Source organism: Lonchura striata, chromosome 36, assembly GCF_050655825.1.
Source record: "Lonchura striata isolate lonStrDom1 chromosome 36, ASM5065582v1, whole genome shotgun sequence".
NCBI classification, from domain to species: Eukaryota; Metazoa; Chordata; class Aves; order Passeriformes; family Estrildidae; genus Lonchura; species Lonchura striata.
Genome location: NC_140738.1, coordinates 12397647 through 12415565, shown reverse-complemented (window position 1 = coordinate 12415565; position 17919 = coordinate 12397647). Strand labels below are relative to the sequence as shown.

The 17919-nt window shown below is 47.4% G+C and overlaps 1 protein-coding gene and 1 pseudogene across 1 annotated transcript; both read left to right on the top strand.

The window, feature by feature from the left end:
- The first annotated feature begins 1658 nt into the window (after positions 1 to 1658).
- Positions 1659 to 6148, top strand: LOC146764182 (uncharacterized). Its single transcript, XM_085565685.1, has one exon. It carries the CDS (start codon positions 5348 to 5350, stop codon positions 6146 to 6148), a length of 801 nt encoding a protein of 266 aa, XP_085421811.1. The 5' UTR covers positions 1659 to 5347.
- Positions 6149 to 6244: 96 nt separating this feature from the next.
- Positions 6245 to 10352, top strand: LOC146764181 (inositol 1,4,5-trisphosphate receptor-interacting protein-like 1; annotated as a pseudogene).
- The last annotated feature ends 7567 nt before the right edge of the window (positions 10353 to 17919 follow it).

Genomic DNA, 17919 nt, shown 5'->3' with positions numbered 1-17919 from the left:
GCAGCCCCAGGGGGAGAATTTGATGGGGAGCCTCTCCAAATTAGTTTGAAGCAACCAGTACAAGTGGTGTCTAAAAGCAACACCCTGTTCCAGGGGAGGGAAGGAAGGGCTCACAGCCTGGTATGGAGTCCCTGCTAAAGGCAGGGCTTTTGAAGCCAGGGATGTCTCCCTACAGCACTCCTATCCTGCCAGTCAGGGAATCAGATGTCTCCAATGAGGAGGACAAGAACAAGTGGTAGACAAAGCCCCAGTGAAATGGCTGAATTTCCTGGCTAAAAATATCTTTTGAGTATTGGGGAAAAAAAAAAAAAAACAAACGGCAAATGGTGGAGAAAAAGGTTAAATATTTGGGAAATACTGGGACTGAAGATTCCTGGTGAATTGACCCAGAGAGGCACTGGGCAATCTCAGAAGTAACATTTCCCTGGACCAAAAAGGAGCTGAGACAATTTTGAGGATAAATAGGGAATTACACAGCCTGGATTGAGGATTCTCTGTTCCAGCCAGAACACTGTAGGACTTTTTAACCTCAGACAGCCTCCATGCTGTGGTATGGACAGGAGAAAGAGAGCAAAACTTGAGAAAATGAACAACCAAAAATATTGATGCCTCAGCTGTGGCGCTTCCAGACTCAGAAAAGAAATTGGAATTGTAGGGGAATGTTAAACAGGGCCATGCCAAAGGAATTCTTGGGCCAAAATGTTTCACCCAGTGGCCACAGTGGCCTCATTGTCTGCAGAATTGTGCAGCCACAGCTTCAAAGGGAACTGAGGCCCAAAACCTGATGACAACAGGATCTCCAACTGTTCCAGTCTGCCATCAAGTTCAAGCTTTGATAAGCAAAAGAGCCTCGCAATGGATGAGCAGTGCTCGGTTATTACAGTGTGAAACTTGTTCAGTGGCACAGGAGGATTCAGAACTGAGGACAGGGGAAGGGTTTAACCCAGCCTCCTGTTTGAACAGCCCACAGAGGGGCTGGGAAGAAACCCAGCACTGCATTCAAGGGACACAGCTCCAGACCCAGCCTGGGGGAGATTCAGGAGACATTGCCCGGCCTGAGGCAGAAAATGTGTTTCTGGATGGCTCTTCAAGGGCAGCAGAAGGGAACAGAGTTCCAAGACACGCTGTTATTGAGGAAAGGGAATCAGACAAAGCGCAGGTTACCCCCATGGTCAGCTCAACCAGCACAGCTGTGTGTGCTTGTAAGAGCCTGGCACTGAAATGCCCTGAGCAGGAAGGCTTCAATATCTTCTGGTGACACCATCTCACATAACAGAGGGGCAAAAGCAATTCTGATTGCTCAGCAACCACTGGATCACTTACTAAGGCATTTCTAAAATACATAATTCCAATAAAAGGGATTGTGGAAGCCATAGACTCAGAGAGCAGAACTCATTTTGCAGGAGAGTTCCTCTAGGGGGTTATGGCAGCTTTAGGAATACAAATGGGACCTCCATAATCCCTGGCACCCCCAGAGCTCAGGCTGGGTACAAAGAATGAATGGGGATAAAAAGAAACACCTTTAGAAGCTGGGGATTAGATAGTAATAGTTTCAGCAAGTTTTAGAATGGATTTTCTCAGTGAAGATGGAGTCTCCAGCACCCTAACTTTTGGCTATTTATGGAGAAGGCACTGCACACAACAGCTGAGGCTTCCAAAGTGGCTCAAAGTGCAGATGTCTGTTTAGAATGGTGAAGGACATAGGTACGATTCACTAGTAACTTTCAAATACCTGCTCTAAAGCTGGAGTTACTCAAAGAAGAGAGAACTACTTCAACACTTGTAAAGAAGCACCATTTTTTCCAAATCTAATTTTCACATGTAGCTGAATTTTTCAAGAATTGTGGTTTTTATCATACTATGAGTGCAAAACAATCTATTAGAAGTGTTTAAAAACAGATTATTAACAGGAAAAAGTGATCAAAAGATCTATTTCCTCTTGTATTAACAATTGAAATATGACTGAAGAAGGGATCAACTCTGCAGTCCCCTGAACCAAACTCACAACTTCTTTAACAGCATGCTCAAAGTTTTCTATACTTCAAGCTTTTCTAGAAAATTCACTTTCTTAATTTCTGCTGTTTCTGTAGCCCCAGACCCTGTATAGTTTATACCAGCTGCATTCTACAGAAGGGATACCCAACTGAGGATACAAATTGCCTGCTGAATGGCCTTCTCTGACTCCATGCTGTTACTTTTGACCTCAGATGGCACAGAAAATGCTCTCCAGTTGACTTGCTTCCAAATGCCAAAAAACCCCAACCCCCAAACTTTTAAACATAAAACAGAAGGAAAGCTTAATTATTTGAGTTAAAATAGCACTGCAAAACAGTTATTCACAAATATAGGAATAAAAGTGTTATAAAAGATGTGCCTCCTGATACATAAAGATATCCTGAAGAATGATTTTGTATTGTTTATATACATTCAAAATTAGTTTTCATCTTTTTTACTGAAAACTGCGTTTTCATAGACAAACAGAATTTTTTCCTATAACTGGATATCTGCCTGGCAGACATAAATGTTTCTGTCAAATTCACCATTCCACCATGGATATCAGAAGACATCTTGGAGTGACAGGGACAGGGTTTTGCTTCCTTTATTAATGTTTCCATTCTTTGGTTCTCACGTGACCTGTGTCATTTCTGTATTTAAATTCAGAAGCTCTTGCCAGAATACTCTTTCAACTTTGTTTGTAGTCGCAATGCAAGAGGTCTGCAACTCTTGCTTTAATTTGGGACAGGACTTATTTCTTCTTGTAATTGAAGACTAATGACAGACATCACCTTCCTCATTTCTCCTGAAGTAATGCCTCAATTCTCTGTCTGGGTTAGCTGGCTAAATTATTTCCTTTCTAAATAGTCAGGTTCTGCTGTGTATAGAGAACTGTGACTTTCAGTGCTTAATATAAGCAAGCACTGAGAGGAGGGATGTACTGAGAAGACGATTTTCTGCGAGATACATATAATACCCTTTCTGCTCCATGTGTTCCTGCTGCAGCCTCAGTTGTAGCTGCAGGTCCAGATTTTGATAAGGATTTAAAAAATGTTGGGCACCACTTAGGATCGATTAGACTAGCAATGTCCAGAGGTTTAGAAATTGCATCCTGTAGAAAAGGAGTTTTTCCTCAAAAGCCTGTAAAATGTACAGGGTCACATAGACCAGAAACCTGATCTTTCCCTTATGTCAAAATGGCTCCTAGCTAAATTTCTGGGACCCTCTATGTTAAAATAAGAGAGGTTTGTCAAAGTAAAGCTAATAGTGGCAAAATTCCTTAGCCCAACAAATCAATTGAAATGTCAAGTGCAAATTAAGGATCAGAAAGGAGAGAAAGAAAATAAGAGGTAAAAATAGTCTAACAGAGGCTCCTGACTTAATCATATCAACAGCTGAAGTTAAAAGGTTAGCAGAGGTTGATCTGACTGTTAATGTTTTCTCATCATTTTGTTTATGAGAAAGAAGAAGGGAAGAAGCCTTCCATCCCTGGTATCAGGTTAAGTTCCTCTGCTTGAGTGGAACAACTCAGTACTCCAAATATAAAAGCTCCAAAGAAGCTCACACAAGGATGTTTGTCTCGAACTGTAATTGGAGTAGATCCATTTGTTTGTGTATTTGCCACCATGGTGGAAATCTGTGCTTCTCTATTTGTGCAACTGCAAATATTTTCTAGGAATGAACCATCTGAATTTTAATATCCCATAGATTCAGTGCAATAGAGCATATTACAATATCTTGACCTTTTCAGTGTTCCATAAATTGATTGTCTGGTTGTTCCTGTCCCCCCTCGTTTACAGGCCTGGAAACCTTAGAAGAAGAGGTAACATGGCTATCTCTGAGTCGTATCTTTTATATTTATCAGCATTTCCAGAATCACACTTCTAGTGTCTTGAAGGCTTGACAGAAGTTACATACTGTGTGCCTGAGGTGCAGTAGCATATAAAATCATGCCAGAAAAGGCAGGGATGAGTGCCACAGGCGGGCTCACAAAGTTCACCACAGGTGGTCCTGTTGAAGGTCACATTGGTTGACCAGCATTGTTATAAAATTGTGATCTCTCCAGTGAGTTATTCTGACAGCCAGATAAACCTCCAGCTAAATAAATATCATGGGCAACCTTCAACCAACCAAATGTAACTGTTTAATTAATGTGCTTTTCCGAAGTAAATTAAAAAGCAGAGGGAAAAGGCTTCTGGTCTTTAAAGGATGCATAAAGCAGAAAATGAAAGATCTGAATATGAAAGGGAGAGAATCCTCTTAAAGCTGAGGATACAGTGGTAAGAAAAATTATTATTCATTTGCAGACATCACCTCAAACTGATGGACTAGTGAAAAGAAGATACAAATTTTAATAACAGCAAATGTTGGAGTAAGATGCAGAGAAAGAGCAATTGCCACTTTTTCATTACTTGTCTTCCATCAAAGAAGGGAGAGGGGAAATTCACATTTGGTAGCATTTATTACAATTATTATGCCCTCAAAAAAAAGTAAAAAAAAAAAAAAAGCCGCCAACCCCAAAATTATAGAACAAAACAGAAATGCTCTGAGGTGGCTCAAATTCTTCCTCTGAGACTAAACGCAGATATTTTTTCTCAAGATGCTTTTTCACTTCCAGATGTGCCTTCAGGTCCAACATGTGCCTTGAGGTAAATTCCTCTGCCTAGTGAGTGTGCAGCTGAAGAGGCTATTACTGTTTTGGTAGCTTCCTACAAGCATAGCTCAAGCCATCTCATCTGCCCCTTCCAGCAGCAGCAGAAAGAGGTGTTGAGGTGTTTTGTCTCAAGCGCTGAACAGAACAGGATGCAGATGACATGCATCACCTTTTGAAGTCTCACATCCAGTCTGGGGTAGGGGGAGTGCTGTGTGGCTGTGAGACAAACTACATAAGAGAGCCTGAAACGCAAAAAAAGACTTCAGTTCCTTTCTTCTCTGCATCGGGGCCATGATGAGTTCCATGACCGGGCTGGGACGGCGGGCGGGGCTGGCCTGTGATGCGCTCTGGGCTCTGTGACAGCACAGGGGCCGTGTCACAATGGGGGCAACTATAAAAGGCCCCAGGCCGGTGCCGCTGCCCCAGTAGAGCCTCGGCAAGCGGTGAGTACACAGCAGAGGGGAGAGGGGGCTGGAGGAGGGCTGGGACAGGAGCGCCGGTCCCCGGGGCTGCCCCGTCTCCAGGGCCCAGCGCCGGGCGCAGCGCCTTGCTGGGGGCGCGGGGCGCGCGGGGCAGCGGTGCAGCCTTGCCAGCTGCCAGGGGCCCTTTCCTTCCTGCCACCACATCCCTGCTGCTCCTGCCCCTCACTGTCTCTATTCCGGCCCCACTGAACCCCTCCTGTGTGTCCTCCTGCAGACCATGGCTTTACTATCACTGCTGTTTGTGCTTGTGCAAAGCCTGATCCAGTACCCCCAGCCAGCTGGGGATGGGCTGGATGAGGCCACGCACCAGAGAATGCGGGAGCGTCAGGAGCTGCTGGACCGTGAGATGGCCCGGCTGATGCAGGAGCTGGAGCAGGGGCCCCTGCAGCAGCAGGATGAGGGCTGGGGAGCCATGCTCTTTGGTGCCCTGCAGCAGTGGCCATTCTGGGTTCTTGCTGGCATCCTGCTCTTCTTGGGCCTGTGGCTGGGCTGCAGGAGAAGGAGCTGTGAGGCGAGCAGCAGCAGCAAGGACCAGAGCTCCTGCAAGACCTTGGGAGATGAGAGAATAACTGAACAGGAAGAAGACACCGCTGATCCAGAGGAAGGTGAAGAAGACAGAGATATGACTCTGGAGGCAGAAAACAGCGGCACTGAAGATGACAGAGAGGGCAGTCCTGTGGCTGCAGATGATGGCAACAAGGATGATGCCACTGAAGACAATTATGATGTGAAGATGAAGGAGGACAGCGATGTCAACAGTGGCAGTTATGATGTGAAGGAAGACAGCAATGTCGACAATGGCTATCACTTAAAGAAAGAAGGACAGAGTGATGGGGATATGCCAGGAGACACTACCACTGAAGGAAATGAAGAAGAACCTGGCAATGTTGCTGGAAATAAAGAAGATCTAGAGAAGCAAATGAAGAAAAAACCAAGGATGTACAGGTGGACCAAGACAAGGACACTGGAAAGGAAGAAGGAGAAGGAAATGAAGAAAAAAACAATAGTGTTACTATAAAGGCAGGCAAAAACACTGATGTAAATGAAGGTGAAGACAATGTAGATGGAACAGAAGAATACATGGATGTGAAGGTGCAGGAAAGCAGACGTGCCAATGACCAAAGAAGTAAAGACTGGACTGGGCAGGAAGATAGCAATCAATGTGGGAATGAAATTGCCCATAGTGGTTTTCCTGCACCTGAGGAAGTAAATAAGGATGTGATAGCAGAAGATGGCAATGATAGAAACAAGGATGAATAACAGGCTGATGTGAATGTGGAGGGAAACAAGAATAATGATAGACAAGAAGAGGAACAAGGTAATGTGGCTGCCAGTGAAAAAGGTGGCAGTGATGGTGGCAGGGAAGAAAATGCCAGTGGTGCAATTGAAAACAGAGAAGACACCCAAGATGCTGGGAATGAGAAGGACATCCTTTTAGTGGATGGTATAGAGTGGCCTGTGGAGGACCTGGAGAGAGGCTGCTCAGTGACAGCTGAGCTGATGGAGAGCTTCACGCGTGTCTTTGTGTACAGCGTGAGCAATAGCTTTGATCCGGTGCCTCAAGCAGCCATCGGGGTGGGCAGTGCCTTTGAGGGCTGGAGCCCTCATGAGTGGGATGGGGTGTACCGTGTGCTGGTCCCACTGAATCCCACCAGGGCACACCTTCCACCTAGAGCCAAGCAGTGCAGGGCAGACGGCAGCAAGGACCTTCAGCGTCCGTGTGGAGCTGGTGTGCACGCGTGAGAGCAAGCAGCTGGGCGAGAAGCTGTTGTGCCTCCTGCACCGCTCGCAGGAGGAGCTGCGGCGGAAGCAGCAGCGCAGCCTCCTGGAGACACTCTGCACCGGCTCCTACCTGGATGTGGAGAAAACCTCCCGCTGGTTCTTCCAGATGGTGAGATGCTCGTGGCTGCATGTGCCTCAGTCATACTCATGGCACTTGGTGTTTCAGCCCTGCAGCCGGTCCTGCCAATTCCAGCTGAGCAGAGGCAAGAGAACCCTGTCGGTGGAGATGCTTTTTTGGGTGTGCCAAGGGGACTATGACATCTTTGTGGTCAACCAGCCCTTAGAGGCCCAGAAAGGCAACTCCGGTAACCTTGTGAGCAGTCAGCCCGCCAAGGCCAACATCCTCACAAGAACAGCATGGCCTGAGACATTCGCTGTGGCGGAGGCAAAATTCTTCCAGCACATTGCCAGGCAGATACCATGTAAGAGGTTGCACCTGAAATACCTGCAGCTCTTCACCTGCATGCTGAGCGGCACAGGTTTTTCCACCTCTAACTGGAAGACTCTAGTCATGCATGTGTTAAACATCTTACCACCGGTCTACTGGCGCAGGAAGGAATTTCCACTGCGGCTGTAGGACATCATGGCATACATGCAGCTCTGCCTGAAATGGAAACGCCTGGACCATTTTGTTCTAGGCAACGAGAAGCTTCCTGCAGAGATCAGCTTGCCGCCAGCAATGCAAAAGGTTGAGCCATTCAACCTCTTTGAGTACCTGGCCCGAGATCCGGATGCCCACAGAAAGGCAATGGAGGCTTATGCTCAGCTGCACTTTCGCCTCTGGATGATGCTCTCCAACACTGAGAAGAATTCCCTGCACAAAGCTCTGATGGAGAAGTTCGCAGCCGATTGCAGCGACGTCGACTCTTTGTGATTGTTGTATTTGTCCGTGGCAATCCTGAAGCTGCTTTCCTGCTCCTGTGAAAGGAAGATGGTGCATCACATGGTTTTGTTGTGCAGACACTTCCATGAGTGGCCTTGCCCTTCACCTTCCATTTGCAACAGTGCTGTTGCCTAAGTCAAGGAGGCAGAAACTGGCTCCACCTGCACATCCTCGCAGAAGAACAGTGAAGCTGATGGAGGTTGCTTGGAATACCTCGAAGACAGCAACCTAGCCTATTAGGGACTTAATGTAGTTATTTAGTGAGTTGTAGTTTTAATTAGACTTGTTTCTTAGCATTCATTCCAAAGGCCCTTTAGTGTTGGCAGTATTGCAATTGAGTTTGATTATTTGCAATTGAGATTGATTAATTGAGTTTGCTATTTTGCAAAGCTACCCTTAGTGTAGAGAAATAGAGTTTAGACTAGATTAGTTTAAACCCTTAGTTTAGAGAATTACCCTTAGTTTAGAGAATTCCCCTAGTTGCTTGTCTGCTTTTAAATAATACTTGAATATCTATGTTTGAGAAACTAATAAAAGAAGTTAAGTTTCTCAAATTGCCTGAAATGTGTCATTCTTTGTACGTAAGCCTCTATATCTTTGAGAATGTCCTTCCTATACCTCTATCTGAAATAGACTCTTTGCAAACAGAGATGTTGGATATATTAAGTATGCTGTCTCTTGAGCATTTCCATAGAAATGCTTGAAGTTTGAAGTTAAAATGCCCTGAAATGCCTGAAATTTTGTAGCAGAGTACTCCTGAACTTTTTTAGCAATCTTTGGAAAGATTGCTAAAGTTTTCTTTACACAGTCACTTTTACACACTCCTAGGGAACAATTTAGTCCTAAAAGATTGAGCTACCCTTCAGTAATAGCTGCCCTTCAGCAATATCTACATATATATGTGTGAAAAAATAATAAAAGGAGAAAAATTTCTCAAATTGCCTGAAATCTGTCTTTCTTTTTATTTGACCCACCATTTATAGCAGAAAACAAAACCGGTCCTGATAGATGCAGCTAATTAAAGGAAGAAGAAGAAGCTTCAACTTCTGAGTAAAAAACTACAAATGAACACAGTGATAGTTACAGCATGGTCACACTGTCTAGGTGTGCTCTAACCCTTGAGCTGTAGTGTAGCAAATTTGAGTAAAGTAGCAGTGTCTTCCAAAAAACAATCTATTTTCCCTCCATATCCAAACTAAAGCTGTCAATGTACCTGCCATTAAAGCAGTTAGTCACTTACATGGGGCTGCAGGGTAAAACATTGCTTGATCTGCTCAAGTCCCCCAACTTTTTTCTGTGGCATTTTAATCCTGAGAAGATATAAATAACCTATCTTTATCAATTTGGCTGATATTTAGCTTTGAGCAGTGTCACCCAGATTGCTGATTTTGGCCGGCTCAAGTATGTGCATGTCACGGTGGACACGTTCTCCTCTGCAATGTGGGCTTCCGCTCACACTGGAGAAAAGGCCCGCGATGTCATTGCCCACTGGAGGCAGGCCTTTGCCGTTCTAGGCATGTCTTCTGCTGTGAAAACCGACAATGGTCCTGCTTACGCATCGCAGCAGGTGCGGCAGTTCCTGCAGTTGTGGGGGGTGTCACACAAGTTTGGCATCGCCCACTCTCCAACTGGCCAAGCTATTGTAGAACATGCTCATGGTACTCTGAAGCGGGTTCGTCAAAAACAAAAAAGGGGAATGCAGGGTGAGACCCCACACAGTCGGTTGGAGAAAGCATTGTACACCATCAATCATCTTACGGTGCAGCAGAATTCAAATAACCCTGTCATTTTAAATCATCATCTCTTGTTGCAGGCTTCAGACGAGGCACATCAGCCTCGAGCAAAAGTTCGAGTGCGGAATTTAGTCACCAAACAATGGGAAGGTCCCTATGACCTTATCGCTTTGGGGCGCGGGTATGCTTGTGTATCCACAGATACTGGGGTGTGCTGGGTACCTTCGAAGTGTGTTCGTCCTGATCTGAAACCGCAGAGACAGAACCCGATCAACGGGCAACATGGAAACCGTGACCAAACTGAAAGGCATCCAATGGATGGATCGTTGAGTGATGACTCAGTTGAGGATGATGGCGGGTGATCACTCTGACGATTCCTCCGTGAATGGACATTGAACCTTATTTATTTATCTATTTATTATTTATTTTTCTTTCTTTTCTTTTAAACTAAAAAGGGTGAGATGTCACCCTGATTCTTAAGACTTCCTAAAGCCTTCTGAGTTTACATTCCTTTGGAGAACGTTCCCACACAATTTCTGTAAACAACGTATTGTTTACATTCTTTTATGGGGGTGGAGAGCACTTGATGTACTGGTGGTTTGTCCAATGTCTTTGGAGAGGTGGCCCGTTCACTCTCCAATCCAATGTCACCCTTGGGAAGGTATAAAAGACAGAGTCAGATAATAAACGTTCCTTTTTTACCTTGCAAGCAGCAGGTGGTCCGCGTGGTGCTTTCACGTGTCCCACAGCGACATGTGGGCATTGGGATGTTCCAGCTTTAGGAGATCTCTCCAGGAGCTGCAGCTGCATTGTCCTGCAGCCAGAGGTTCCTGTGCCAAGGGCTGGCAGTGATTCTGCCCCAGACACTTCTCAGCCCCTTCCCAGCCCTGACTGATTGATGCCCTCTGTGCCTCTGTGCTGTGCCCGGGCTGGCTGCAGGCAGTGCCCCAGCCCTGCTGGGCTGGGAGAAGAGCTGCTCAGCAAGAGAAATGTGCTTTTGAAGCTCTCCTTGGTTACCAGCATCACCCTCTGTGCCAGGAGCCCAGCCCAGCTCAGCAGCACAGACACAGCACAAGGACTTTAATGACCCTCTGGGGCATTGTGCTCAGGCCCTGAACATCAGGCCCTGAGAGGGAGCTGCAGAAACCTCTGCAGAACTCCAAGTCAGAATCCAACTCCAAAGTTTCTTGGACTTTTAATGGGTCCCACTGAGGGACACGACTGAGAAAGTGTCCCCAGGCCCCAGGCAGAGCAGAGAACTGGAGGCACTGATGCCAGGTGGGGACAAAGAGAAGCCAAGTCTTGGTGCCCTGGGGCACAGCAGGGTCTGTGCCACCAAGGGCTGTGAGGAGACACCTTGTCCTGAGGCCCTGGGGCCTCCTGGCACAGCCCCAGCCAGGCTGGGCACTGTCAGCCCCTGCTCCTGCCCTCAGCATCCCCCCCTAGCCCACATCCCAGTGGCCTCAAGGATCTGCTGGAAGGAGTCCCTGGGGAGCCTTGGTCAGGAATGGCCCTGGGGGCTCCTTCATGCTCCCAGGGACTGCAGGTTTTTCAAAGGACTTTGGCTTTGGCTTTTGCCTTGTAGTCTCTGAGAGCTTTCTGCAATCATGGCCTCCAATATTCTGCTGTAATTAGTCCCTGGAGAGGCTTTGTCAGGAACAACACTCAGTGGGGCCCATTAATGCTTCAAGGTACTTCAGTTATTTTAATGTACTTGGTGTTTCCCTTTTGATACCAACTCTGTGAGAGGTTTGTGCAATCATGGCCCAAATTATCTGATTTAATGAGTTACTTGAGAACTTTTTACTGACACTTTGAGAAACTCAAGGTTTTTAAAATACTTTGGATTCTCCTTTCCACCCTGAGTGTATCTGAGAGGTTTTTGTGCCATCCTGGCCTCCAGTTCTCTCCTCCAAGGAGTCCATAAAGAGCCTGTGTTGGGTATGGACCTCAGTGGGTTCCATTAATGCCTTGAGACACATTTGGGTGTTTCCTCTTGACTCTGACTCCTGGAAAGTTTTGTACAATCTCCTCTCAGGCCCCAAGATTCCAGGCCTCAGCTCCAAATGCACCATGGGGCTCATTAGGATCAAGCAAGTCCTGACAAACCATGGCTCTGCCTAGATTTCCCTCTGCTCTAGTGCAGTTCATCGGAAAGTTTCTGTAGTGGTTTTAGTTTTTCAATTTGAGGTTTCTTGGCCAATGTATTAATTAGTGTGGCAGGTTCAGTGTTGCTTGATTACCAGTGCACACACTAGAATATACTTACTAATTTCCTGCTCTGAGATGGGATTAGGAAAAAAGGCAAAGTAGGCTCAGAAGTTTAAAAGAAAAGTTTAAACTTCTAAAGAAAAGTTTATTAACAGTAACTAAAAGAAAGAGTAATAACAATCAGAACAAAACTTTCAGAACACTTCCCATCTCCATAAAACCTGACAATGTAAAGAGACCAAATGTAAAATTTTCTGTCAGCTAACAGGGAGAAAAGTTCCTCTTATTAATGTTATGGAAACTTATCCACAATGAAACAGTTATCTCATGGATTTTCATTTCCATGAATAGCAGCTGCCCAGAAAAATCTGCAATTGTGAAGTCCCTCCCATTTTTTCACAGCTTTTCCCACAGCTGTGTTTATAGCCCATGTTAACTTATGGGATATTAGGTTAAAGATGAGCTGTTTAAGAGCAAAAGTTCTTTTCATCTATTTCTGAAGTCATCTTCATTTCTGGGAACAGAGGTCATCTCTCCCTGAGGGCACAGGCTCTCATCAGTTTTCTCTATTTTTCTCTGTTCAAACTTCTCATGGGATCACAGCTACTGCAACATTTGCTCAATTGAGCATGGAGGCCTTTGCTGAAATAAGTCATCTCCCCATACTTTTCAATGCATTATAGGGAAAAAGAGAGTCTGATGTATCAATGACATCCTTCTCCACAGCTTTACCAGAGGATTTCAGCCCCAAGATGATGGCATCTCCTCATCCCTCCCATCTGGGACTCAACTTCCTCTTCCGTGCCCTCGGTGTGTTCATGCTGCTCCTCTGTGTGCCTGCCCTGTGTCCTTTTCTCTCACTGGAGGGAGGATGGCAGCACTGGCAGAGTCAATATCTCCCCTTGGCCTGCAGATGGTTACACAACCCTGGCCAGACTCAGTGGCCAATTCTAATTTTGGCCATGGTCTCTGGACATGAAGACCAGTTCTTTTCCATAAGAATGAAGGAACAGAGCTCCACTGTTTTAGGGGCAGATCAGAGGTGACCACAAGAGAACAAGGCCAGCCAGAGCTGCCAGATCCTGTTCTTAGAGATACCTTTGAATACAGGAAATATTTTAGGCAGAATGTCAGTTTTGGCAATGGGCATCTGAAAAGACAGATGGTTCTTTTCCATACAAATGAGAGCATGGAGCCCCAGTGCTCCAGGAGCTAAAGAGAGGCAGCCCTTGACATCCAAAAATCAGCCAGACCTGTCAGGTGGCCCCTGGCAGGCCAAGCCAGCCAGACCTGGTCCATGTTCCCTCGCTTCCATGGGGTCCCACAGTGTCCCAATGGTCCCTTGCTTCCAGGAGGCCCTGAGGTGTCACAATGCCCCCTTGGTGACACCAGGCCCTGAAGGGTTGGAATGGTCTCCATGGTTCCATCAGGCCCCACAGAGTCATAATGGTCTCTGGGTCCATGAAGCCCCGCGGTGTCACCATGGCCCCTTGGTTCCATGGGCTCCAGTGGTGCCACAATGATCCCCTTGGTTCCATGAGGTGCCCACAGTGTCACAGTCATCTCCATGGGAAGGAAAGAACCGAGCCCCAGTGTGGCAGGGGCAGCCACCAGAGGCCAAGGCCAGCCAGACTTGATGGTACTGGCTGATTTTGGTTGGGTGCAACCCTTGGATATAGGGAATTTTAGAGGTGGAATCCCAATTTCAGACATGGACATCCAGAGTAGAAGGACGGTTCTTTTCCAAAGGAAGAAAAGCATGGAACACTGGTGTTTCAGGGGCAGATGAAAGGTGGCCACCAGAGGCCCAGTCTAGCCAGACCTCTCTGAAAGCAACCCTTGGACATAGGGAATTTGGGAGTTTGTATTCCAGTTTCGCCCATTCCTGCATAAACAAGGATGGTTCTTTTCCATAGGAAGGAAAGCACAGAGCCCCAGTGTTTCAAAGGCAAAGAAGAAAGACGTCACTCCTGGGAGGCTCAGCCAAACAGACCTGTTCTTCCTGGCAGCTTTTGTCATGGAGAAACCCTTGGCAATATGGAATTTGGGAAGAGGAATCTCAGTTTTGACCATGAACACCTTAAGAAGTATGGTTCTTTTTCATTGGAAGGAAAGCACCACGCCCCAGTGTTTTGAAAGCAGACGAGAAGCAGTTCTCAAGAGGCCAAGGGTACCCAGACCTGTCTGTCCTGGCAGCTTTCACTTGGGAGCAATTCCTTGGATATACAGAGTTTTGGAGGAGGAATCCCAATTTTGGCCATTGGTGCCTGGTCAAGATGAGCGGTTTTTTTCCTATAGGAAGAAAAAGTACAAAAATCCAAATGTTCTGGAAGAAGATGAGAGGTGGCCACCCTTAGGCCAAGCCAGCCAGACCTGTCTCTCCCTGCACTTTTTGTCTAGGGTATATCTTTGGACACAGGAAATTTTGGAGGTGGAATCTCAATTTTGGCCATGGTTGCTGGGACAGGAAGATGAATTATTTTCATTAGGAAGAAAAGCACAGAGCTCCATGTTTCAGAGGCAGATGAGTGCCAGCCCTCAGGAAGCCAAGGCCAGCCAGACTTGTCAGTCCTGGCATCTTCTGAGAGATATCCTTGGATATAGGGATTTCTGGAGGCAGATGCCGCATTGTGGCCACGGGTGCATAGTTGAGATGGGTGGTTTTTCACATAAGTAAGAAATACACATGGTCCCAGTGTTTGAAACGCAGATGAGAGGTGGCCACTGGGTGGTCAAGGCAGCCAGAGCTGTTTCTCCTGGCAGATTTCATCTGGGAACAATCCTTGCAATATAAGAAAATTTGGAGAACAAATCCCGGTTTTGGCCTCTGGAAGAGCAGGACAGTTCTCTCCCATAGGAAGGAAAGCCCAGAGCCCAGTGCTTCAGGGGCAGATGAGAAGCAGCCCTCGACATGCCAAGGTCAGCCAGACCTGTCAGGTGGTCCCCAGGAGGCCCAGCCAGCCAGGCCTGTTCCATGTGCCCTTGGTTCCATGGGACCCCACAGTGTCACAATGGTATCCTTGGTTCCATCAGGCCCTGGAGTGTCACAATGTTCCCCTTGCTTCTGCAGTGTCACAATGGCCCCGTGCTTCCATGAGGCCCTGAAGTGTCACAATGGCTTTGTGGTTCCACAAAGCCCTGATGTGTCACAATGGCCCCTCGGCTCCATGTGCCCTCGCTGTGTCACAACGGCTCCTCTGTGACACTGCGGCTGCACAAGGTCACCATGGACCCTTGGTTCCTTGGGGTCTGAGTTCCACAATGGTCTCCTTGATTCCATGAGGCAGCACAGTGTCGTCATGGCCCCTTGGTTCCATGAGGTTCTGCAGTGTCACCGTGGTGTCCTTAGACCTGGACTGTCACAGCTGACCTGTGGCAATCACATATCCTCTGAGCAGAGAGAGCTCTCCCAGAATTTTCCTGGGAAGCTGTGAGAAGCTGTGAGAAAGCTCAGAGGAAAGAATGAGAAACAATTCTTATCTTCACTTGCTGCACCTGTTGTGCACATGTGGAACGTATTATGGAGATTTGTTTACCAAAGGGTGATTTCTAAATTGGTCAATGGTAACGGTGTTCGGATTTCAATTAACCATTCTGGTCTGTCTGTATCTGTAGCAGTCAGAGGCCCTGCAAGGCCTCCCTGGTGATCAGTTACCTGAGATAAGAAATCCTGAGTCATGACTGGACCAAAGAAGCCCCTCTTCTGCATTTGGACCCTTGTTATCTCTCTGTAAGACCATGCGTCACACTCACCCTGACCCTGGCAACTGCACAATTTCCAACACTCCTGTACCCATTTCTGCCCAGTTCTGCAGAAGAGCTGTCACTGTCCCTTTGGCAGGAGCTGCCAATAAAGACACCACAGTGGAACCGCATACAGCCTTCTCTCTCTCTCATCTCTGCATCTGCTGAGGCAATTAGCGAGCAAAGAGCTGAAATCACTAAGAGCTGAATTCACCAAAGAGCTGAAATCACTCCAGAGCTGCTCGCTAAGTTTGCCCCTGGCTGGGAGCCTGCTGAGGGATCTGGACAGGCTGAGCCCATCAGCCCAGTGCTATCCGGGACACCCACGGCAGCCAGGGTTGGAAGAACCCCTGGGACCCCAGGTTGCATTACGTGGCCACCCAAAGGGAGCACTGGCATCCTGGCACCCCTGAGAGCAGCATTCCTCATGAATTGTTACTGTCTAGGCTGGCTATGACCACTTGAGGGTAACTGCTCCATTATAGAAGAAGTTATCTGAAGAGGTGTCCGATGAACCTGCACATCGCCGTCTGGGACGAGGTTCTCAGGAGCTGGATGGCAGACCACCCACCCAGCAGTTCCTTGACCCACATTGGGCTGAAGAAGTGTAAGTTTAAAATAGTGGTTTTTGCACACTTTTATCTTGAGTCACTTTTCGGTTTTTTCTTTTTCTTTTTTTTTTTCTTTTTACTGCTGGGGGAGAAAAGGGAACAATACTGAAATGGGATCAAAATCTAGTAAATTAAAAGTATCCCATAATGAGAGAGACTTATATTTACAAATCCTAGAAATCCTATCTGCTAACAGCTTTTCTTTCTCTAAAGGTAATCTTTCAAAAACTAACTTGAAAAAAAATATAGAATAGATTATTTCCCAGTTTCCAGATACTAACACACACACTATTGGTTTAGGTTCTTTTTGGGACATAGTAGGGAAAAGAATATACGCTTTCCAAACTAATGAAAACTTTTCTGTAACTAAGTTTCTACCTCTATTTCACTCAATTACTAAAGCAGTGGAAAAGACAAATTCTCTGCAGCTTCCCTCTGCTGAAGAAATCCCACCCTTATCTTTCTCAACAGACACTGTCCCTTCAAATGCTGATTTGCCAGATAACATTCCTCTCTCAGTCCCCGGGACAGGGAACACGGAAATTGTCCCACCCCACCCACCCGCGGGGTCCGTGGAGCCCACCCATCCCCCGGCTCCCCCTCGGCCGCGGCAGGCGCGGATTCCGCTCCCGGTCCCGCAACACGCGGCGCGCTGCGCGCCCCGTGCCCCGCTCAGTGCTCGGCTGTAACTGCGTCGGTTTCCATCGGGAACGCCCTGCCTCACTCCAAAACCTCCGCGCAGCCACCGTGACTGCCCCAGCCCTGCAGCCGTGCCTCCCGGCCCTGCTGCGGCTCTTCCCAGCCCGCTCCCACCCCTGCCCGCCCAGCCCCGCCGGGATGGCAGCAGCTCCCCCAGCCCCGCCGCCTCCTCTGCCCCGCTCCTCCCGTGCCCTCTCCCCAAGCGCTGCACCCACCCACCCACCCTCAGCGCCCCCCGAACGGCACCTCCGAGACCCCCACGGGGGCACCCCGCTTCCCCACGCACCTCAGCCCTTCGCAGGCTGTGCCACAGCGGCGCTGCTATCGCCGCTCCACTGCTGCCTCCCTCTAGCCAAGCCCAGCCAGCTGCCCCCTCGCACTCTGTCCAGCCCCCACACCCCTGCAAACCCTTGTCCAACACGCTAAAAAAGCGCAGTGCACCTCCTGCTCTCTCTCACTCCTCGTTTGAGCACAGTGAGTCTGATTCTGACACAGAGGACATTGATCCATGGGCTCTAATCAAAATGGAAGCGACTCGGGAAGGGGATTGGGAACTAGCTCAGAGAATTTCTGCCTTCCCAGCAATTTATATAAAGGGGAAAAGAGGTGGGGCCACCACTAAAACAACGTGGGAACCTAACACAAATAAAGAACTGATACAACTATTAAATATAGCCAAAGAACATGGTAGAAGTTGACATATTTTCAGAAATTTCCTGGAAGCTTTCTTTTCAGCACATATTTTGGTACCTCACGACTTTAAAAACATTTCCCACTGCCTTCTTTCCCTGGCAGAATATATGCTATTGGAAAGGCATTGGAAAAGACAATTAAAAACATTTCAGAGACTTATACTCAAGATGCAAATGGGCCAGATTTTACAGTCGAACAGCTGGCTGGAGAAGGGGATTTACAGAAACCCTGTGAGCTGTGAGAACCCCAGCCTTGGTCAGGGGTCTTGTGTGGTGGTAAAGTCTCTCCTCCAACCCGTGCTTCCAAATGAAAACTCCGCAGCCTCTTGTTGTTCAGTCTCAAGGCAGTTTATTGCGAGTTATCTAAAAGATCGTCTTCTCTGGCTACTGCGGTTTGGTCAGCAGCCCAGGCAGAGGCACACACACCCCTAACA